This window comes from Antrostomus carolinensis, unplaced genomic scaffold, assembly GCF_000700745.2.
Source record: "Antrostomus carolinensis isolate BGI_N321 unplaced genomic scaffold, ASM70074v2 scaffold3831, whole genome shotgun sequence".
NCBI classification, from domain to species: Eukaryota; Metazoa; Chordata; class Aves; order Caprimulgiformes; family Caprimulgidae; genus Antrostomus; species Antrostomus carolinensis.
The window spans coordinates 24,424-47,905 of NW_010293355.1; the positions used below are offsets into that span (position 1 = coordinate 24,424).

At 36.8% G+C, this 23,482-nt stretch overlaps 1 protein-coding gene across 1 annotated transcript in view; it reads right to left on the minus strand.

Annotated features, from left to right (window-relative positions):
* The window catches only part of LOC104532115 (probable ubiquitin carboxyl-terminal hydrolase FAF-X), a 32,337-nt gene extending 8,999 nt beyond the window's left edge, over positions 1-23,338 (minus strand). Inside the window, exons 1-17 of the mRNA XM_029087270.1 lie at positions 23,282-23,338; positions 22,127-22,347; positions 16,771-16,879; positions 16,609-16,630; positions 15,966-15,988; positions 15,645-15,791; positions 15,383-15,529; positions 14,182-14,404; positions 11,615-11,835; positions 11,028-11,218; positions 9,675-9,848; positions 7,467-7,608; positions 6,539-7,289; positions 5,903-6,026; positions 4,413-4,638; positions 3,216-3,345; positions 80-265 (exon numbers count right to left, since the gene is read on the minus strand). Coding sequence (XP_028943103.1) covers positions 80-265; positions 3,216-3,345; positions 4,413-4,638; positions 5,903-6,026; positions 6,539-7,289; positions 7,467-7,608; positions 9,675-9,848; positions 11,028-11,218; positions 11,615-11,835; positions 14,182-14,404; positions 15,383-15,529; positions 15,645-15,791; positions 15,966-15,988; positions 16,609-16,630; positions 16,771-16,879; positions 22,127-22,347; positions 23,282-23,338 — 3,094 coding nt within the window. The remainder of the gene's footprint in view (positions 1-79; positions 266-3,215; positions 3,346-4,412; positions 4,639-5,902; positions 6,027-6,538; positions 7,290-7,466; positions 7,609-9,674; positions 9,849-11,027; positions 11,219-11,614; positions 11,836-14,181; positions 14,405-15,382; positions 15,530-15,644; positions 15,792-15,965; positions 15,989-16,608; positions 16,631-16,770; positions 16,880-22,126; positions 22,348-23,281) is intronic.
* Positions 23,339-23,482: the final 144 nt, after the last annotated feature.

Genomic DNA, 23,482 nt, shown 5'->3' on the forward strand with positions numbered 1-23,482 from the left:
CACATAATAGGTAAATACACACAAAATACATTTACTCATATATTCAATTAATCTAAAGAAAACTTAAAATTCACTATACCATTGATAGAAGACTGCATCCGTGATGACACATTGCAACAACGGATCAGTTGTGACACAACGGTGTATAGCTTCCCCAGTTCAGCATACTGGTATTTAATTGGAGGACCTGGACCTTCGTCCAGAGCCACCAGCATGAAGGTTGCAGGAACATTAAGTTTCAGAAGTTGTGTCTTCTCTGCTACACCTTTACATGGGAAAAGGAAAAAAAAAACAAAAAAAAAAAGATGCATTGACAATACTTTTTTTTTTTTTTTTAAGTAGAACTACTGTTTACATGGTTTGTAACTTTTCAGTTGCTGAATTTTACTACAGCCATCACTTATGCTTTCAGAGGAAAAAAAAATTAATCAGTAAAGATGTACAAGAAAATTATGTTCAGCTGAAAAGTCACACTGAAGAAGAGCTGTAAATGACTCCAATTTCTTAATGGTGCTCACAGGTACTTACGTAATTATCATCTGTGTTAACAGCAAAACCTCAGAGAAGTCTTTTGTACAAAAAAGTTGAATCTTTTTATTGTGAGGCCCTATGGAGGACAGGATGAACATCCCCCCCCCTCCCCAGCATATTTAGTTATTTTCCAACATGTCCTAGATACATAACTTACAAATTTAAGACATTTCCAACTGTGCCATACTATGCAGCAGGTGTAAATAAGAGTGACAAAATCAATTTAAGAAAAAACAAAAAACCTCTAAAACCAACCAAAAAACCAAACATACAGCTAGTTTCACTGCAAGAATACCTTGCACATACTACACAAGTACTTACCAGTAAATTTGGTATGTCCCTTCTGATCTTGTATTCTGTTTCTCAGTTTGGTTAAAAGTAATGATTTTTCATACATTTCCAACTTTTTTCTTATTCTGAAATACAACTGGACCTGACCTACCACCTTTCTGATAAGGAGGAACCAAATAGCACCTTACTAGAGCTCTTTTATAGTGTCTTTTTAATTACATTAGATAGTTCTGTAGTTAGATCCCTTGTAGAACTGATCTCTCGCCTCAACCTCAACAATATATTATTTGAGTTCTCAAAATGTCAGACAATTTCATATTTTCCACAGAACCTGAGGTGCTGCAGGAATGATCCATTGTGTCTTTTGCTGAATGAACATTCTACATCCATACGGAAGCCTTCAGTTAGCAGTAGTAAGGCAAGCACAGCTGCTTAATATTTCCATGTTTATCTTTGCAGGGTAGATTGTGATAACGGTCAGACCCAAAAATAAAATTCAGTCATGCTTTCACATTTGGCTTCTGAATGGTTTCCTAGTCAGATGCTTCAACTGCACTGACTGACCATGAAAAACTGGTAAAAAAAGAAGTTAGGGCAGAACTGCATCTCTCTTCTCTGTAATTACATTAATTCCATTTTGGGGGTCATGATGGAACCTTGCCTGACAGAGAATGCTTTGGTAGATAAAGTATATGAAAGCAACATACATTACACATAAATTAACACAATTGCCTAGATTAATTTTACAGACAGGAAATTAAATTCTTTTAACATTGTCTACTCACACGAAAGAGCTTCCAGAACTCTGTGTGTGTCAATTCTATGTGGAAACACTGACATAACTCCATTTGGATCGATGTACTTGCTTAACACTTTAGCCACAAAGTAATCTAACTGAAACTCAACATTTATAAGTTGCCTGCATGATCCCATAACCAGCAATGGCTGAGCTGCTCAGTATTACAGACAACTTGTAAAATTTCCAAGGGAGCTGGATCTCCTAGCTTCATATTACTTTATGCAAAAGGACAAAAATATATTGTACTAGAAGAGTGCGAGTGTAACAGACTATCACTACAGAAGAATATTATATCTTGTTTACAACTTGCCGTTGTCACTTAGGCCGCCACATGTGAAAAAGAAACGGGCACCCGGGAGAAGACCCTAATAACTGGGGAAAGTAAGTATGTACAGCCCTGTGACAATTCACTAGATATCAACCTGTGACTACCCTCATCAACCTGAGAGTGCAAAATAAATCCTTTATTCATTTGATTTGCATTTTATTACTCTTTCTCAGGGCAAATATATAAAGCAGCAACAGATTAACCCACCTGAGAAACAGTTTATTCAATCAATGACCAAGTGATTTTCAGCATGCTGGTAATGATAACAGAAAGCATAATTACAGCTGCTCATTTGGATGTGAATAGGACTGATCTCAGCTTAACTCCAAAAATTATTTTTGTTTGGAATAGTTACTTCAAATACCATTAGTATTATTTTATCCTGTTCTTAGTTCAAAGATGCTAAAAATAAATACTTATTTGCGATCATAATCAATCTTCAATTTAAACTTTCATCAGAAAATTTTGGACCCTAGTCTTTATGAAAAGAATCATTATTTCAACTTTACTTAAGCTTTCCTATATTGCAAAAACACTGTCTTTTCTTGCCTTTTTATCTTGGAAGAACTACAACATCTGATAAATTTATAGTGGAATTTCCCGATTCCTGCATTCTTTGACCTCATATGATGTCTATGGTGAAAGCATTCTGGCAAGCAATGATGTCTAAGAACACATACAGACTGAGCTACTTCCTCAGCGTCCCAAAGCGTCTTTGAAGGGAAGACAGACACCGAATCAGTGTTTTGCATTCATAGCTGTGAACTTCAAAGGTGAACTACAGAAATTAATATTGAAAGGGCACAGTTGGAATATACAGACAAAGCATGACCATCTGTATTGATGCTTCCATAAAGGAGAATCATGCATCTCTCTCTTTTTTGAACTTTCATCTTCTTCAACTTCTTCAGGCTCAAACCAGTTGGCAGCCTCACATGCTTCTTGTGCCTGATGACCGCCCTGCAAATGAGCCCTGAAAAAAAATCACGTCTCTTGCCATTTTTTCACCCCCACACCCTCAGAAGGACACAGTCTTATTGCTCCAAGTTTCCTGTGTTAATCTTCCAGGTATGGCAGGAACACTAAAGCTCCAAACTGGAGGAAGACAGATGCTCTACAGAGCATTTATGACAACAATCATTTAATGACAACGATCTGACTGAGACTGAACAACTGGATTCTCCTGCTGTTACCTGTGTAACTGGATCATTAATAAAAACCTGTTTATTACATTGCCATCAGTAAAAGTGTGCTTAATTTACTTACCTAGATTGGCATACATCACAAACAGATTGAAATACTGCTGCAAATGGCGCCCATGTTCAGACACTTCCCTTCTTAGAAGATTTAGTACTGCTCTCAGTAAGTGATCACTTAAACTTAAGTTATCATAAGCCTATAAAAAAAAGTTTTAATATTAGTGGTTGAAACTATCAAATATTTAGTTTAATACTTTCTACTACGTCAGAAACCAGAATTGGCTAAAAAGTATGGGATTCATACAAGCTCCAAAATACCAGCAGCTGGTTAGTCTTCTGTCTCACACAAAGACAGACAGACATACAAGGAATAGGATTCCCATCACTAAATAACATGTAAGTCCAAAAAGTTATACAAATATAGAAGCTTTTAATTGAGCTATTTCTCCAATAGCAGCTATGCTTAAATACTCAGAAAAGCACATGTAGTTCCACTGCAAACTTCATAGACTAAGATACACAATCAAATCACCTTTACGGGTGTATCAAATACCTCATGAAATAAAAACACTATCAAAGCACATATAGCTTTAACTCAATACAAATTCTTTTGCTGGATACCTTCTGAGAATGTTTTCACTACTGTAAGCATAGTGAAATACAAACTGTCTTAATGTAGACATTAAAAACATGACAAAGCAAAGGCTTAAAAAGGTTGATTTTTAAAATTTTGTGTATTACATTAAGACTTTGTCTTTTTTTTTGTCAGTTCTAGGTGGAGAAAATTAGGCAATTCACTCTCTACTCCCATGCAAAGTTACAATTTTTGACAATTTCAATGCTGCAGGATTACAGGGGAAGAAAACCTGGAGAACTCCTGCATGTTCTTGTGGTTTTTGTTTGCTTGTTGTTGTTTTTTTGTTGTTTATTTTTTATTTCTAAATGAAAACAAAGGTTCACTCCCCTACACATTACTTCATTATAAGCCACTACTTTTATTTTGCAGGTTTCATACACGCAACTCAACTCGAAGTTCTCACTACTTAGCCTTCACAGAGATTTACAAATGAAGGAAAACTGAACCCCTCTGACAGCAACTCTGACATGAACTGGCTGAGTTACATCATGTTATGTAGTGCAAAATGGACTGTAGAGCTTTCCTGTCAACACTGATGCATCTACTCCAAAATTTACTTTACATTAAATTCCTATAATCAAGAAGTAAGAATAAGTTTCCAAAGTTTTTCATTAGAAAGTTAAATACCTGACTGGAAGGTCCAGGAGAGGCAAAAGGTGAAGGACATGGTCCGTCTTGCAATGAAAAATGTGCAATAAATACTATAAGTTTTGCAAATGCACCCCTCACTTCTGCACTAGGGCATTCCAAAAGATACTCAGAGAAGCGGTTTGAAACATTAAAAAGGACATTGTGTGCAAACCAAAAGCGTACATTCTTGCTGTGACGAAGAAGGATGCATAGTGCATCATACCTGAAATAGAAGATGACACAACTGAGAGATTATGACCAAATGCAGACATTAATGAACTTTGGCAGACATATTCTTTTGCAGAATTTGAGGAAAATACATGTTAAAGGTGATCTCCAAACATTTTTGCTCACAAAATGCTTACAATCAGATAAATTAAAAAGATGCTTCAATTAAAAAAACCTAACATTTAACTGTAGCGTTTTACTTCTGTCATCCCTAAGAACTAAGACAGGATTACATCCCCTAACTCCCAAACTACTACTCCAAGCAGGTCCTAAATCAGCAGCCATCATTCCCTCTGTACTGGAACTGGGGGAGAAGGTGAACGGTGGAGAACATACAAGGTGGATTTCATGAGCTGTGTATAAGACAGGTAACTAAATATGTAAACTATCAGAAATTTATGTTCTCATTTACAGATCTGAAAAAAAAAAACAAACCCCAAAACCAACAAAAACTCCTCTAAAGAGTAAAGTATCTGTTCTCAAGAGGGTTCTTGTATGACTCTGTCCTCCTTCCTGCAGCAATATTTGAATGCTTCTTGAACTCTTAAAATAAAAGGAGTAACTTGGCTATTCTGAAAGTTGCTACTGGAGAAAACTTGAGGTACCTATTTGCCATGTATTACACAACTACTTACTAGTAGCTGGTAAATTACCAGTCTTCAGGAATACTATATTTTCTCTGTAGTTCTACTAGTAGTAACCCACACTCCTCTGAATAACCTAGCTTAAAGATTAAAACACTGTAGTGCTATGAATAAGACTGCACTGTTTGTTATACTACAGATTTGAATTACTGGCCCCGTAGCAATGTACATAAAGCACTCTGCTAACAGAGTCTAAAGACTACACACGCTTCAGAAATAGAAGCTGCAAAAATGGGTTGAAAAGATCTTTGTTTCAAACTACTCAAGCCACACACAAACCATTCTGAATTGGTCAGAATACATAACCTATCAGTTTTGCAATAGATTCTAGTCCTTTATTCTTTTTAACAGACAGACAAAAGGTAGATTTAAGCTCTGTTTGAAAATGAATTTTGAAGCTGTTCAGCTCAACAGCTTATTTTAAGGCTCAGTTTCTTCCCAGTACTTTCTGTTCAAGCTTTCCCCCCTTTTCATACGCACTTTGACCATATATTCAGGGGAGAGGGGAAAATGGGACAGACCACTAACAACTTTTACTGTCACATGTATATAACTGGGATCTTTTAACAGACATCCAACTTCCAAAACTGTAATTGTTGTTAAAAGACAAGATACCAATCACTAGCAGGGCCACGGACTATTTTCTTTGTATGAAATCCCGTGGTGAAGAGAAATCTAGCAGCAAGCTGAATACTAATCATAGTTATTTCTTCTGCTTCAGGCAACAGATGATCTTGTCCTAAAGAAAAATCAAAATACTCACATGTAGACAAAGTAAAAGCAACTTAGTTTTAATAATTCAACTGATTCCAGATTACTGTTTTGTCTGACATTGTGTTCCAATTTTAACAAGAAACTTGATCAAAACAGCCTCCAGTTTCTATACTGTATCATTTGAAAATGCACGCTTTAAGAATGGTACCTGGAGGCTAACATACATCTGATTTTAGAAAGTCAGCATCTCACGTCTGAGAACTGTCTTCAGCGGAACAGCCCACAAACTTACTTGAACATGACTCAGTACATAAGCTGAGTAATAGTTTGTCAAAGTATTTTTTTGCTAAATATTCTGGCATGTTATCACTTGATGAATAACTCAACAAGAGATGTTTAACTGCAGAACTACAGAAAGACAAGACTATTCAAAGCAGAATGCACAAAATTTTCACTGGCTAAACAAATTCTTGACACCACAAATCAAAACTCTTCTTGCAAGAAATTAATCCATCATTATTGCACTAACATACTAACCTGGAGGAGGATTTAAGTAGACACTATTACAAGTAAGCAACTTCTTTATGAACTGGAAATATTCTAGGCTGTACTGCATACGGTTATGCATGAACTGCACATTCTGCTTCCGTACACTTCGTTCGATGGCTGATGGCATTTTAATCTGATGGGGTTTAGTGGTGATAGTGAGTTCTGAAATATATTTTATTAGTTCATTGTCTTTGTCTATTGTGTCCATGCGTTCATAAAAAAGAATATAAGCATTCCACCACCTCTTCTGGCGTCTGTAGGACATACGCTTCATCATGTGATCAAACACTTCTCCCATGTATTCTCCACCAAAACACTGATTTTTCATTTCTTCATCATCATCCATTTTACACTCTGTCACATCTCCATCATCAAATTTATACCACCGATTTTTCTCACCATCTCCACCATTCCTCTGGATAATGTAAGAGTAATAATGTCCACCACTGGCCTGGCCACTGTGTACAAGTACACCAACAAGCCTGTATTTTGTGCTCCCAGAGTGTTCATTTTCAGACTGTTCATTCTGTATTATCTGATTTTCAGGATTTACATCATCTCCTTCCAACTTAGCTACACCTGCCACTGTGTAAGGCTCCATGTCCAGCTCTCGTGGAAATTCAAAATAATCATTGAACTTGATTGCACATTCCCTTTCCCAGTCATAATCAAATCGTTTCAACTGGATTGCAAGGACTGGAGGCAACTTCTTAATCAACAAGCGTTTCACTGTATCGACCTAAAAAAGGACATGAACAGTTATCAGCTCTTAAGTTTCCATTCATAAACTCTTACAACAACAAAATGCAGTAATTAAAGGATAACCTTCTTTTCCCTGAACATGAACTAAGGCTGAACCTAGTATGGCTGTAACATCACAGCTGTAAACAAACTGAATATATCAGGGAATCATTACCTTTTTGTTGCATTTTTCACAATGATATGCATTTGCACCTTCCAATAGATCTCCTTTGACATACTGTTCCAAAGAATCAAGAAGGTTTTGGTGATTTCTTATATCTACGTTCAGAGTTGTGAAGGATTCCTCGCATTCGTACCTACCAATGAACAGAGATGTACAAAAAAGGTAGAAACGTGTTCAACTTTGATGTCTTACAGGTGCTGCACAGCATCTTCCTGCAACAGTTTTATTCAGCATGTGATATCAACTTGTGGCTAAAGCAGTTAAGCAGTAAAAAGAGAACTGAACTCTTATTGTCATATTCCTACAATTACATGACAGTATCTGCACAATGCATTTTTTGATCTACACTAACTACAATTATTTTATGAAAAACATAGAAATGACTTTTATGTCTCAGTTTCACTGAAAAGATTGTGGAAGTTGAATCTTTTAGCACATCTTTTTTTTTTAAGCAGTTGAAGTAGTGTGAGACTCTTGGCTAACTTAAGCTAGCAGAGCAGCACAAAGAGCTAAGTAGAGTACTTTTTCCATTGCTGAACTTTACTGTCAGGAATCAGACTGACAAAACATAAATATTTTATCACAACTAAAGTCCAAAACACTTTTTTTTTTTTTTTTTTTAAGCCTTTTTATTTTTCTGTCTGAAAAAACTGAATAGTTGTCTTCATAAAATCACTTTGCATATTTATGACTGGCTTTTGACTTACTGTGTTCTGATATAACCTTCAAACAAACTCCTAGCAATGAACCACCAATACTTGGGAGACAACCAGTTAAGACATCCTGGAAACAGTTTTCTTTTTCTTTAAAGATAAAGAAGTGATGAATAAATTTAAAAAGTTGCATCTATTCCAACATAACCCTGCAGGGCTTGTTTCTCTGATATGCAGTCAAGCATACAAGGATTTTTATAACAGTGACTATATTAATATTTAGAAACACTCCAACCAAAACAGTAATGTTCATTCATCTATTAAATAACTTACAAATTTAGAAAGATTGTTCATCCGTCATACTCTAATCCAATAGTATCGTTTATCATCAGTTTTCGCCTCCCTAAACTACAATCAGGGTAACATTTTTATTAAGAAGTACAATTATGCAAATCCAGTAGAGTTCCAAAAAGACATGTAATACTTCAGGGTTGTACATAACATCAGGAATGAATGATAACTCATGTTGCTTCACATCTGTATCTTTAACTTCATTACCCACTGCATAAAAAATAAAATCAGTGCTTTCATTTTATCTTGCAATATTTCAACTTACTTCTGATCACACATTTTAATCTATGAAACTTAAGATGTTCTACTTTTAAGTTCTTCTAATCACATATGAGCTCATCTGAAGTTGAAAGATGACTGCAATAAAAATCAGTCTGTATCAGTGTTTTTTACTGTATTTTAATTGCTAATTGAAGAATAACAGTAAATGGTTAACTTTCACAATGAAGAGAATTTCCAATGGTAATGTGCAGAGAGATCTGTAGTGTTTAAGAACCACACATGATCTGAAAGATGTAGTCAACAGTGAAAAGGCCAATTGTTAGTGATGCAAAATTTAACACTACAATAAAAAAGACAACTGTTGAAAAAGAGCAAGTCCATCGTTAGGCCATCTTGAATCTTGCAAGCAATTTTAATCATCCACCTCAAAAGGGACACAGTCTAGAGAAGTACAATGTCTAGTTCTATTCCTTCACTAAGCATTTGTCATTGATCACCATCATGAAGACACTGGGCTACAGACTTTCAGTCTGATTTGGTACGTGTGTGTCATTTGTTTGGGTGTATTGTGTGGTGTGGTGGTTTTGGTTTGGTTTTTTTTTAAACATACCTTAGATGAAGATGAATTTCAGTATTCACAATTTAATTAAAAATACAGCAGAAATCTTAATTTCATACATTGCATTTGGTCACTAAATTGTTTTCACTTTTAACACAAAAACACTTTTTCTCCTCTGATCAATACACAATGCTTCACATACAATCTGCTGAGTAGAAGCAATAACAATCACATATTTCAAGACACTTGAAGACAAATTAATGTTAAGGCTGTACAAAAAACAAGGTAGCAAATTCTATTAGCTTTAAAAAAAAAAAAAACAAGATGAAAGCCACACAAAACCCCACTCTCACTTTTATAAGGATACAAACACAGGTTGTTTTTCTGTAAGGAAGAAGAATTTTAAACACTTACCGATGTGGGCATCCTTGACAAATCTTCTGATCAGCAAAGGACCCTCCTAAAACTTTACTTAACATTGCTGGATGGCCCAAAGCTTTTAAAGCTTCATCTAAACTGTCCACCAAGGAATTAAAAAATTCTAAAGCATCATGTTGTTCACGTAGATTTACAGGTTCACCCCAAAGTCTGAAAATAAAAGCACATTCTTGTAACATATTTTTTTGTTTTTGTTATGCTCTCCAACAACTTATTTTCCAAAAAAATATTATTCAAGCTACTAATCTCTCTTTGTTACTGAGCAAAACTATTTATTGGTTTGTGATATAGTACATCACCTGTTACTTTGTCCCTAACACTTACCTACTGGTAAGTAAGAACAAACTTTTGTGTATAATTTAATGCTTAATTCAAAGTCTCAATATTAAACAGCTAGAATTCAAAATAACTATCTTGCTCTTGAAAGAGTAAGATCTTAAAAGTTAGAAGATTTATAAATCACTTAGTGGCTTCACTTGCATCTGTTAATTACTTCATTGTAAAACTTAACAAGATCCTTAGGTAGCAGAAGATTTAGAAATCACCCAGTTGTTACATTACATCATTCCTCTTAGATTGCTGACAGCCTTGAAGTGAACGTTTATCACCTAGTTGTTTCACACGTATCTGCTTGCTTAGATCATTCATTCTTGCGAACTCACAACTGCTCTCCTCAGCCCCCTGAGAATTTGAAAACCTTAGGACCTTTTGTGAATGTTCTAACATAAAACTATCAGAAGTGCTTAAGCCTGAAGAAGGACATATAAATAAAGATTAATGACTAAACATTCTTCAGGGAATACTGTCCCAAGCGTGTAAGAGAGACACCACTGAGCAGAATCAAAGAGGAGTTCAATCAGCGGACACAGTGATGAAGACTATCAAAAGACCACCGACTCATTTTACTGCACAAGCAAGAAGGACATTTACATATGCTAAATAGTTACAGCAAATGTTTTGAATATGTAGATAATTTATCGGAAGTCCAATGAATATACATGTATTAGGTCAATATAATGTGTGCTGAAAGAAAGACACACACACTCCCTGGGGGAGCGATCGCCGTGTGTGTCCAGCGCTGCAATAAGGAATACCTGCTTTCTAAAACTCCAAAACCAGTCTTAGAGAGTTTCTTCTGACTGGCTTTCTGAGTATCACTCTAAACTTTGGTTTATTAACAGACTTCTACAGAATGGTGAAAAGGTAGGATAACATACAATGCTGAACAAGTTCTGCTAATTTACACTTCACATCACTATAATTTCTTCTACTACAATTAGTTTTGTTGCATTTCAGTTGTCTAGTGAGCAGACATCAATAATAACTTACCTAAATTGTTTCCAAAACCCTCTTGGTACATAGTACTGTAGCCTGGAAGCTGCTAAATGACCAAAAATTACTTGGAGATGCCTCAGAACTCCAATATTGTATTCTTTTCTGTCTTCTGTTTTACTCAGTGCTGGTTTGTCTTCATACTGATGTGGATAACCAAACACATCATCTCGTGGGTCAACATTGCTCTGAAAAGCAGAAGAAAATTTGTGCAATTAACTTTGTTACGCAGCTGTCCCATAGCTAGTTGCAACCCTTGTTTTAATTTTACAGTCTAAGGTGTTTCATATTCTCATGTGAAGAAACAAATGATTTCTTTGTATGCATTAAGAGTTCTCGTGGCAGAAGTGCTATGTGGTGCTTTCAAGTGCAAATCTATGAGGAGGAAGTCTGCAAGCCCTGCTAACTTTGACCTTCTGAACTGCCTCTCTGGCTGTGAGCCTACTCAAGTAAGAAATACTATGCTATTGTCCCCACTGCTAGCAGTGGAAAGCAAACTGATTAGCAACTGATGTTTTTTTATACCTTTTAATAAAAAAGAATTCTATTTCAAAGATAAGCAAGTTCTACATAATTAAATTTACCTCATTGTCCTGCTTTTCATCCCCAGACATGTCATCATCTACATCACTGCCAGTGCCTTCAATTGCAAGAATCCCGTTCCTGATGGCTGGAATCATGTACAGCTGCTGAATGACAGAATTCATGTAACAAGTGGCACCAGCATTTTTTAGCCCTACAAATCCCTTTGGCGGTCGAGGCCCAACAGGTGGCAGATATTCCCATTCTGTAAGCGCTTCACAAGCTAAAAGAAAACAGCAGAACATGATTAGGAAACTATTTTCTTATATAAGAAGTAGACCATCAATGCAGTACAAAGGGCAGTTGCATAAAATTAGTATTTGTCTGTATCACGCTGCAGTTTAATGAAACAAATGTCTTACCAAAAAACTTAATTGCTAAAATTAAAACAATTTTTCTGAATGGTAGGTTTATCTGTAATCTTAATATTACACCATTTTCTTCTATTGCATAACTAAAAAGGTGGCCAGAAAAAAAATCAGTCTATTTATGTATCAAATAGAAGTTTTCCCTCGATACCAGCAAGTTTCTTAGCCAAAGAATTTTGTTGAATGAATCTAGAATATATAATCAATTTATAAGCCTTTCACAAATTTATAATCCTTTTAAAATTACAGTATTTCACATATGCCTCACTTTCGCTTGCCAGGATGCAAAACAGTTTTAGATAATGCTATCTATACGTGTTGTGACAGATTTTTTTCCTTCTGAGTCTTCTCCCTCAGACCTCTCACATCTCTTCAGAGTACATTTACAACCACAAGTTTCCTATGCTAACCTGTTGTTCTGTGGTTTTAACACAAAAAAATCTGATGTAAAAGAAAGTAAGAGAGCATGAGTGTTTATAAGCAAGCTTTACTTGGTATATGAAACACACAGCATGCACTGTTCATAACATGTGTTCTCTCTTCTGTCTGATGTACCATGGAGATCTGGTGTTGTATCGCACTTATCAAGTATTTGAGTAGAAAGAAACACCATAAAATCCTTCTAATTGTGAGGTGGTAAGAAATACACTACTGCCCGATAGACAAAGGTGTGGGCGGCGGGAAGAACGAGGCAAGGGGGAACCATAAAGTTGCCCTTTTCATTTGTTCATCTGAGATGGAATCAAAGAGGAAGAGATCAAAAAACTAATTGAAATGATTCACTGATACCACCGACTGGGCAAGCAGCACCGCCATTTTGAGAGGCAGTGGACAATTCCCACTATGGGATAGTATTTCTAGCTGCTTATTGTTTTGCTAAACTATACAGGTTTAAATATTCTGATAAATCATAGAATGGTTAGGGTTGGAAGGCCCTTTTAAAGATCACCTATAGTCCAACCTCGCCGCTGTGAGCAGGACATCTCTCACTAGATCAGGCTGCTTAAAGTCCCATCCAACCTGGCCTTGAACACTCCCAGGGCATCCACAGCTTCTCTGGGCAACCTGTTCCAGTGTCTCACCACCCTTATGGTAAAGAATTTCTTCCTAATGCTAAATCTAAATCTACCCTCTTTCAGTTTAAAATTATTGTCCTTTGTCCTGTCACTAAAGGCCCCAGTAAAGAATCTATCCCCATTTTTCTTACAAGCACCCTTTATATATTAAAAAGCCATAAAAAGGTCTCCCAAGAGCCTTTGCTTCTCCAGGCTGAACAATCCCAACTCTATCCCTAGAGCCTTTCTTCCCATATCAGCTCAAGTTTGGTGTGTGTTGTCATCCCACGTGTATTGTCTCCCCCCACCTCTCCCTGTTAATATTACAGCTGAAATGGTTTAGCTATCCCATTTAGGGCTGCAGAAAATAAGCTCCTGCTTGTTCATTTTAAGGAAGTCTTACACACTTTTTATTGATAACAAAATCTGTGTTAAGTATGTGCCTTCTGCCACGCTTGTGAAAATTAGCCCAAGTTTCATTTGGCCACAGGTTTTTGAAACACTAACATTTTTAAGTTTTTGTACATACTGCAATTACTGTAATCTTTCTCCAGTGAGAAGGAGAAAATTCTTTAAGTGCAGAGCTGTGCTGAGACAAGGCCGAAACTGAGAGAACAAATGTCTGAGAAAGGACTATGACAAGCAGAGAACGAGTACAGAACTAAAAAGGGAAACAGGACAGTGGACCTGTGTGTGGACAATGATGACAAATTACGTGAGCAACCAAGAGACTGGCACTAAAACTAAGCTGACAATACCTGATGAGGTTCTGGGATTGGTTAGGCAGAGCCTGAAATGATGAGACAAAAGTAGAAGATACAGACAGAATGAGGTTCCTGAGAGCTGGCAGGGACAAAGGGAAGTATCCAGAGATTGGGGTAAGAAGGGTCAGACTGTGTAAATGACCAGAGCTGGAACTTGGATGCAATCATGTCATGCAAGTCAATACATTTACTGCATAAGGAAGAACAAATAAAGGCTAAACTTATCTAAATTTTGACAGCCTGATTTTGCAACATTAGAAGCAACCACAAGGAAACCACAAACTAAAAAACCATCAACTAGTTCAGTTGATAATATAAACAAAATATATACATAATATATACATTAAAAAGTAGCAAATAGATAAATAAAAATATTACATACTAGTGATTGCTGTACCTATGTAATACATTTCAGTCAAGGTGTCTACTATTTGTTTTAGATTTCGGACACATCCAACTGCTAGTGCAACTAGTAGCTCAAAGCCAGCATTAATCGTAGCTGGTAAACTACAGACTGGTATGGCCTGCTCAGCAGGCAATTCTCCGTTTCTCATGTACTGCAGATAAACATTGGATGCTGGAAAGATGAAATCATCTATCAACTCCTGAAAAAAAAACCAAAAGGAAATAAATTGCCTGTTACTTTAGAAATGCACACTATTTTATAACAGAATAAGAGTTGTTATATAAATTAATGTCTGAGAACTAGAGGAGTACTTAAAAACGACAAGAGATAAAACTGAGACCAATATTGTAACGAGGTTTTAAATTTAGAACAGAATAAATCTATCCTAAAGTGGTTCCCTGCAAACCCACTCCCCCACACTGCAAGTTAAAAGTAGTTCTGTATTATTATTGATTGGTAAAATTTTATTTTGTCAAATCAGTATTACCTATAAAGCTCTTTATCAGTAAGTGCTGAAAAAAACAATATTGCTGCTGTATAATATCAAGGCTACAAAGAAAATACATCTGATTAAAGAGACGCTCAAGTGTCATGCATTTGTTCAAACATGCCATAAAACATTAAGCACTAATTAAGAACATGTGCAGAAAAGACTGCAAAAAGGAATCTATATTTTAATGACTGTTGTTAATAGCAATTTGCCTTTTCTTGCAGATATTTTGTCTTTCTACTTTTTAAAGAAATTTACTTTGTACTGAAGCCTTTGCCTCTAAAAACTTACCCCTAGAACAGTAAACAGCAGGGTAATGAAGAAAATGCAGGGGTACTGAAAGAAAGCACTCTTGTACACGACTATCCTGTATCTAGCTCCCTACCCTTGTGTGATGTTTGCCAAGTCTTGGAGTAACACTGACTAGGTAACAGCAACTCCATAGGCAGTGGTTCCCAAGAATGAGAATGGTAAGTACCCTTATGAATGAAATGTGTAATTTAAAAAAACCCCCCCAAAAACCAAACCAGTTTTAAAGAAAACATTAAACTCCAATTAGAAACCTTTATCAAACAGTTAAATTGGAACCTTTTATGGTTACAGACCACAAGATATGAAGCTTCTTTTACCTATTTATAGTGGGAAAAAAACCCCCAACACTCCATAGGTCAAAAAGCTTGAACTTACTTTAATGAGATTAGCACCTCCTTTTTCACAACCAATATGGTATTTCTTCTCAGGTGTCTGGAATGCTAACAACTCTTTTGTTACTCCAAGGTGACCCTCTAAGATAGTTTCTTCAACACCTGTTTCCCCTGTTCTTTTTACTTCATCCTGCCATTCAAGAGAAAGTTAGGATACCCTAAATAATAAACATTTCCGAGCTTAAAACTGTACAACAAAGCAGCAAAAAGCTGATTATCAGAAATAAATCAATCCTAAAACTTACCCTAATCCTCTTAAGCCAGTCAATTTCATTATTGAGAAGAACTTCAGCATTGGGTACGTTAATATTACTGTTGTAAGCATAGTTAAGAAGATGTCTTAACAGAGTGAAGTAGTCTCCAGAATGCTTAGCTCTCTCCCTTGCAGTACTCTATGTAAACAAAAACCAAAAGATATGTAATTCACACATGCTTCTACTTATAGTGCAACACTAATATATTTTCTCTAAAACTGGCAATAAACATGAAAGAAGAGAAGTGTAAGATTCTCTTAAACCCTCAGAAGTTTACAATTTTATTTAGCTGTTAATGAATGACTTCTGGACTATTTTAATAGCAATTTCTACACCTGAATGGGAACAGTGAAGTGATCAAATAGAAAAGAACAGAATGGAACAGAATCATTAAGGTTGGAAAAGACCTCTAAGATCATCAAGCCCAACCGTCAACCCAATACCACCATGCCCACTAAACCATGTCCTGAAGTGTCATGTCTGCACATTTTCTGAACACCTCCAGGGATGGTGACTCCACCACTTCCCTGGGCAGCCTGTTCCAATGCTTCACCACTCTTTCAGTAAAGAATTTTTTCCTAATATCCACTCTAAAACTCCCCTGGCACAACTTGAGGGCATTTCCTCTCATCCTATCACTTGTTACTTGAGAGAAGAGACCAACACCCACCTCACTACACCCTCCTCGCAGGTAGTCGTAGAGAGCGAGGTCTCCCCTCAGCCTCCTTTTCTCCAGACTAAACTAAATGTTCAAGAGAGCCATGAGCATATAGAATTGAGAAGCCCTGGCAGGCCCAATAAAAGAGGCAGAAACTGTAGGTATCGATCTAATCCGCTTATGATTTTTACTTAAAGGTTAGCATTCACTGGATGAAATAGACACATTAAAGCTTATTGTTCATGTTCTTATCTGAAAACGCAAGAAAGTCCCTTTCCCTCTCGTCTTAACTCAAACTGAAATCGACTGTGCTGCTTGCCTAGAGGTCAAAAGGTCAAAAGGAATCTATATTTTAATGACTGTTGTTAATAGCAATTTGCCTTTTCTTGCAGATATTTTGTCTTTCTACTTTTTAAAGAAATTTACATTGTACTGAAGCCTTTGCCTCTAAAAACTTACCCCTAGAACAGTAAACAGCAGGGTAATGAAGAAAAGCAGAGGTCTCTGTCCCATGCAACACCTCGTAGCCATTAAAAAGAATTGCTCCTGTGCCATCTGACGAACAGTTCTGTAAATAATTTAATAGAAACATTAAATGAAATCTCCCTATCCAAACAGGACATTAAAAAAAAATTAAACTGTGCTTATCCACTTAATGCCATTTTCTAAAAGTGCACATAAGGTATTAAATGAGAATACTTTAATTATTCACTACCCATCACACTGTTTCTCCTTGTAGTACAATTTTAAGACACAGGAATTACTATTACAAAATCTCTTCCACCAATCAAATATTTAAAGGTAAAAGAAACTTAACAGCACCTAACCACTAAACCTTTGCAACTGCTGGTAAATATTGCATAACACAACAAGCAATTTGTAACCCTAAATATTTTTTTCTGTTTTTTCTAACCAAGCACCACTTGTGCCTGAAAGACAAAACAGAACTACCCTAGTAAAACTGCTCTTATGTACCACTACAGCAGTTCGCTGAGCATCTGTGAAGTGATTTATTATTAGTAAGAAATGAGAAAAGATGACCCCCTAAAAATTCAGGTAGCTAGAATGAAAGGAAGTTTTTAATCTAAGAACTTATTCAACCACTGGACTAATGTGGGAAGGGATAAGGAAAAAAAAATTAAGGCAAACACTATTTTTTCAAGTTGTAAGATTGTCTGAGCATTATATCTTGTAAAAACTGTTAGAAACAATTCTGCTTGGGCAGGAAGAGAACAAAAATGAATGCCTGTGCTTTATGAAAGCATCTCAACATATAAGGAACATGAATTTTACAGTGCCTTTTTGGTGTGGCTGTCATTGTTTTCTGTTCATGAGGTCACTGTGGAAAGCACATGAAAGAATCCTTTTTCCTTCAGAGTTCTTCCATGTGTGGTTAACTGTGCTTCAAAGACATGCAAGCATGTCCATGAGGTCAGAGCAAAGATGCACCTACCTGAGCACCCTGTCTCTGGTATACATCTAGGAAAGTGCAGAAGAAGAGGGACGCATGCAATGACACTTCTCCAGAACGTTCTCTCAGCTGCTAACAATTTCTGTTTCAGGAAGGGTACCAAAAGCAGTATTTCATAGCCCTCACTAGACAAACTCATTAAAGAACCCCTCAAACTATTTCCAAACTGAAGGTTTACACCACTTAAATGTTATGCTCACGAAGTTCTTATACAAAGAAACACTGTTCTCTATTTATTCTCCCTTTGCTACATCTGATTTTAAAGGTCTCTGTGGTATTCTCCTCCCACCATTTATCTCTTCTTCAGTGCTAAGCGCCCCAAGCTATTCAGCTGTTCCTCAGATGGAAGTAATTTCAGAGCTTTGATCTGCCTTGTCACCCTTGTCTGATCCTTGCAAGTTCTACTACATTGCTTTGAGTTGCAGAAGACCATGAGGTAGAGGGGGTCTGTTTTGTTCTTAATAATAATTGACATTTTATGGGATCTGATTGCTGAGTTGATGTTTTCATAAAACTTCTCACAGAAATTTCTTTTAAGATGCAACTCTTCAACTGCTTGGGACACATCACACAGACGCTCCTCAATTTCATGCATTAAAGGCAAAATGAAATAGATAAAGGTGGTACTTTCCTAAAGTGAGAAATGTGACCAAGGAAACACATATTTCACACTGTTATGTCTCCAAGGAATATGCAGCATTTGAACACGAGTATTGTATTCTGAGGCTATAACAACCTAAAAGCTCCTAACGCACCATGGGAGGAGTGCAGATGCCTAAATGCAGGCATCTAGCACCATGTTAAGGCACCACAACAGTGTAGAGCTGGTAGATAGGACACAAGTTGCAAGATGAACTCTCAACTCAACCAGTGAAGCAGCTGGAGGCCAAATGCTTCTATTAAGGCAGGCAACCTGAATCCTCTCCTAACTGTTAGCTCCAAGACACAGATTTCTGTTTAGTTAACAGAAGTCAGCCTCTCCATCAGGTCTCAGTGCCATTGCTTTACACAGGCAGTAAGAATTTTTATTTCTGTGGGCCACATATGTATGACCACCACTTTGCAGCAATCAGGGTTCCTGAGGTTGCAGCAACCTCTGGGTTCCAGAATCATTTAGGACTAACTGTTCAGCTATCTACTGTTGACTAAGCCAGTCTTGTATTCAGGGGTCACCACTATAAAATCAATTACCTTACTTGGAAAGTAAAAACTGCTCTAGTATTTAGTATCACACCATTTGCATTCTGTTTCTCAATTTACAGGTAGCATGGTTATGCTATGAGGAAACAGCAGAAGTTCCAATGCAATCTCAACCTCTGAAAGAAACAAAAAAACCCCACCAATCCACCTGATCTTTTCCAGAAAGATTATATTTGTGAGATCTGAACTTCATCTTCTTCCTCGTTGTTTATGGTGCAACAAAAACATTTTCTCACATCACATTTTTGCTCACATTGTTCTCTGGGGATAGGAGATTAGAGAACAATAGCTGAAAACTGAATGATATTCAGAATTCTGTCTGGTATTTGCTAAACTTTCTTTCTCTGGACTGCAAACACTGATTTGCTTCCACATTAATTCAGAAGAACAACTGTTTTTTTTACCTTAGTTCAATTTCACTGTCTTCATTTCCAAAGCAGTCTTCTGTTTCACTCATGTTTACACTATTCTAACTATCATGTAATAAGGAACAGTTGCATTCTAAGTGAGAGTGCAAGATATATCAGAAGTTTTACAAGTGTATGAGAGAAAAGAGTTCCATGGTTAGCTGCCTGTACTGACAGTATCTGGTAGAAAAATAAAGCAGAGATAAGGAGCTGAGTAGTAGTCCACTTGGATAAGAGAAGTCCTTAAAAATTTTATCCCCTCTGACAAATAACCGAAACAAACCCAATCCATTAATGCTACTCTTATTTTTAAATGGCAAAATGCTAACACATCTGGGGAATTAAGCCACTGCCATTCAGACTTGGGCTGACATGCCAACAAAACATCTGGAAAGAGAAGCCCCAGCCTGGGGACACATCTAGTTTCTTCCAATCTTTTAGGAAGAAAAGTACAACAGTCTGAGCATAACAATATGAAATAGCTGGGATTCAAATTCACTCAACAAAGCTCAAATTAGCAAGAAGAATAACCACAGGAAGAGACTGGCAAAATCACGACAGATATTCCCATCTGTGAATCAAGACTGTAGGTTTTGCTAAAAAACTGTTAAGTGGAACCTACACAATAAAATTCAGAGACCAAACTGCTCAAGACTTACAGATTTAGAGGTTCCCAATTAAAACCAATAGTTCACTTCCTTAAGGAAACATGACCAGAACAGAAAAATCCTCACAAAAAGCATCTGCAGTTTTCTAAGACTGAAAGAGCGGTAACAAGTGTTGATATCAAACACTAACCAAAACATGAACAAATGCTAGTGAACACTTGAGAAGTGACACTGAAATTCCAAATACAATGCCAGAAAGTCAGATAACTACAGTGAAATTTATTATAAAAGTTATCACCCGTTACTTATATTTGTAGAATTAAGACCATGTAAAAAAGTGACAAATCTGATAAATCTTCGGACCCACATCAAAAATCAAAGGGCGGAACAGCACTGACACTTGCTCATGCTTATTCAGTTGTACTGGGACTCCAAATCTGACACGTGGCCGACACACTATCAAAATAGTAACGTGATATCAACTGCTTATTCAGCTGTACTGGGACTCCAAATGTGACACGTGGCCGACACACTTACTATCAAAATAGTAACGTGATATCAACTGCTGACAGTTTTAAAAATAAAATTTAGTGATTTCCTACTCATCAGCCTTGAAAGTTACCAAAAACAGTGAAAGACAGCTTGTTTCATTTAATGTGTAAAATTACAACATAATTTTTTAGCATGTTTTGTTAAACTTCTCTAACTTAAGTGAAAATAATAAGCTTCAGTAAAACTGAAAATTCAACAACCTATACCACAGGTTGCAAACTAATAAAGCTTGTGGGATTCTGATAATAACATTCTACAGTTTCACCAATGTGGGCAAATAGTTCATTGTAAAGAGATCTCTGGAGATGCTCAAAACCCGCCTGGACACTTTCCTGTGCAACCTGTTGTAGGGAACCTGCTTTGGCAGGGGGGTTGGACTAGATGATCTCCTGAGGTCCCTTCCAACCCTTCTGTGATCCTGTGATACTCTGACGATACTGTTAATCCTTTTGTTATGGTGAATATTCCTGAACATAGGACTTTCAAAACCTGTTTTACCTAGAAAAGTAAAAAACTCAAAAAATGGTTCCGAAATTCTGTCCCCATTCATCTGAGACCACCACGACTCCATTTAAAATCTACTGAAAGGCTTTGACAACTTCATTAATTTCTCATCTCTGTAATTTCTCAAAGAAAAGTTAAAATATTAATGGAACAGTGAAGACATCTTACAAAACTAGAATTAAATCTTTAGTAAAAGTTCAAAGCACTGGTAACTAAGTTTAATAACAACACACAAAAACTTTCCACCTGGATGGCTTCTAAAAATACACACCCCAATACTTCACATCCTAATTTGAGATGGGCTAGAAGTCACAAGGCATGCATCGTACAGATGCTGTATTCTGCAGATGCTGTCTAAGGAGATCTGGAAGAATAGCCAGGAGATAACAAGAGATCCCTGATCTCTACAGCAGGACTGCAGGGCAACTGAACTACATCGCTCTTGGCAGCTCCTGCTGGTTTTCCCCCTCTGTCCATCCCCCAACAGGGCTAAGGGTTCCTCCAAGACACTGCTACTGCATTGGGTGATAGCTCCAGTGTGACAGCTCTATATAAAATATGTGAGTCATGAGAAGAGTCACAAGCACACCACTCCAAAGCAAGAAAACAAGAGGATTAAATCTTAACTCCTCCTTCTCCTCAAACTGCTAGTACTGTATCTTGCCTTTATTTACCACAAAAAGTACAGGAAAGTTCTTCTATACTTAAGTCACTGAAATATTCTAATGTAGTAAGTATTCACATAATTTCTGAAAAATATAAAGTACCCATTATTTTATTCTAAATAAGTTGTTCTAAAGACATAAGTAGCACATTATCAGGTATCCATTTGGATTGACAATATCCTCCTTATAAGCACAAAGGAGATGGGACTGATACCTAAGGTGGTAACCTTAGGATGGGTATCCAAATTACAGATTTATATTGCTAAACACCAAATTAAGGCAACTGCAGAAAAAAAAAAAAATCACTTAAACACCAAGTCACTGCTCTGTGTTAGGCTTCATAATAATTTTGAATTGTAAAATAACATATGTGATTAAAAAATAAGAAAATCCAGCACCAAAACTTACTTGCTGTGACAATGCAATAGCAAATCAATGATAAAGGTCTGCCATGCCTTCTCTTTACTGAGTGCATCCAGTGCTGTTGGAATCAAAGCAAAACACAGGGTCATCACCTCCAATGCTTCACAGCAAACTTGTTCATCTTCCATGTCTGGTTCATTTCCTGCATTTGTCTGTGAAAATAGAGAAGAGAGCACAAAATGGGTATGGAAAAAAAAAAAATAATCCTGAGAAACCCAAATGGGTCCAAGATATACATGCTACAGATTTGTACACTAAGTGATTATCAGTGCCAAGTACTTTATGCACTCCACTCAGATGAGATTCAAAGCATTATGTGGGATGACATGAACTTCCAGTATTGTGCTTCTCAAAGGAGGATTCCAAGCATGAACTTAAGGAGCCAGAAGCGAAATAGGAAGTTTGTAGGCAAAAGTTACATCAGTTAGTACTGTAGGGTTTTTTGTTGGTTTGTATTTGGGTTTTGGTTGGTTGGTTTTTTTTGAGTTTTCATCAGCTGAAGCAAATTTCAAACATAGTTGCTGTGGTGATTTTTGAAATAGGAAAGGATAATATTTCTAATTGGTACATAGGTTACTCTTTCAATTAAACACCTGAAACAACTAAGTTGATTTTGGTACATTTTTTCCAAAATAAACAATTTGAGAATAAAAGCAAGCCACCTTCTCCATCTAAGTAAGAATTAATCAGCTTGAAGAAGTTCTAAAGAAACTGAATGTGAGCAGGTTTCACTCCTAATTCATCAGTAATCATGGCTGCATGTTATCAACATCAACTAGAGGCATAAAATAAGTACCTGTTTTATATATGGAGAGTTATAAAGATTAAGCAGGCAGAAAGAAGAGATTACAATGCAGAAGAGAACTAACTGTAAACAGCAGCAGAAGAGGACAAAATATCTCTGAGTCTGGGAACAGACACTATTTTGTCTTGCACAACAGCTAAAAATCAGACACGGTCACCACCACCGCAGTGGGAGGATGTGGTAATTCTGACGCATCTCAAGATATGAAAGTAAAAGCAGACTGCTGCCTTCAACAAGTTCAAGATTGCACCTGCTCTGCACTGAAGCTCTGTTTAGAAAAGAAAGTTATTTCTGCTTGGGTGCAGGCAAAGTGCCTTTTACACTCAACAAAGTACCTCCCTGTACTCCGGCACCAAGAGCTGATGGGTCTGTACAAGCAGCGTACTTGCCATTATTTCAGGTGGTTTAGGGCCCTCTCAGAGTTAATAAGGAAATGGTGGTTCGACACCACTGAAAGTCACACACAGTCGTCTTCAACTACTGAGCGGGCTCCCATACCACGATTTTTTGAGGCAGGAGAGACTCCATAGAAGTTA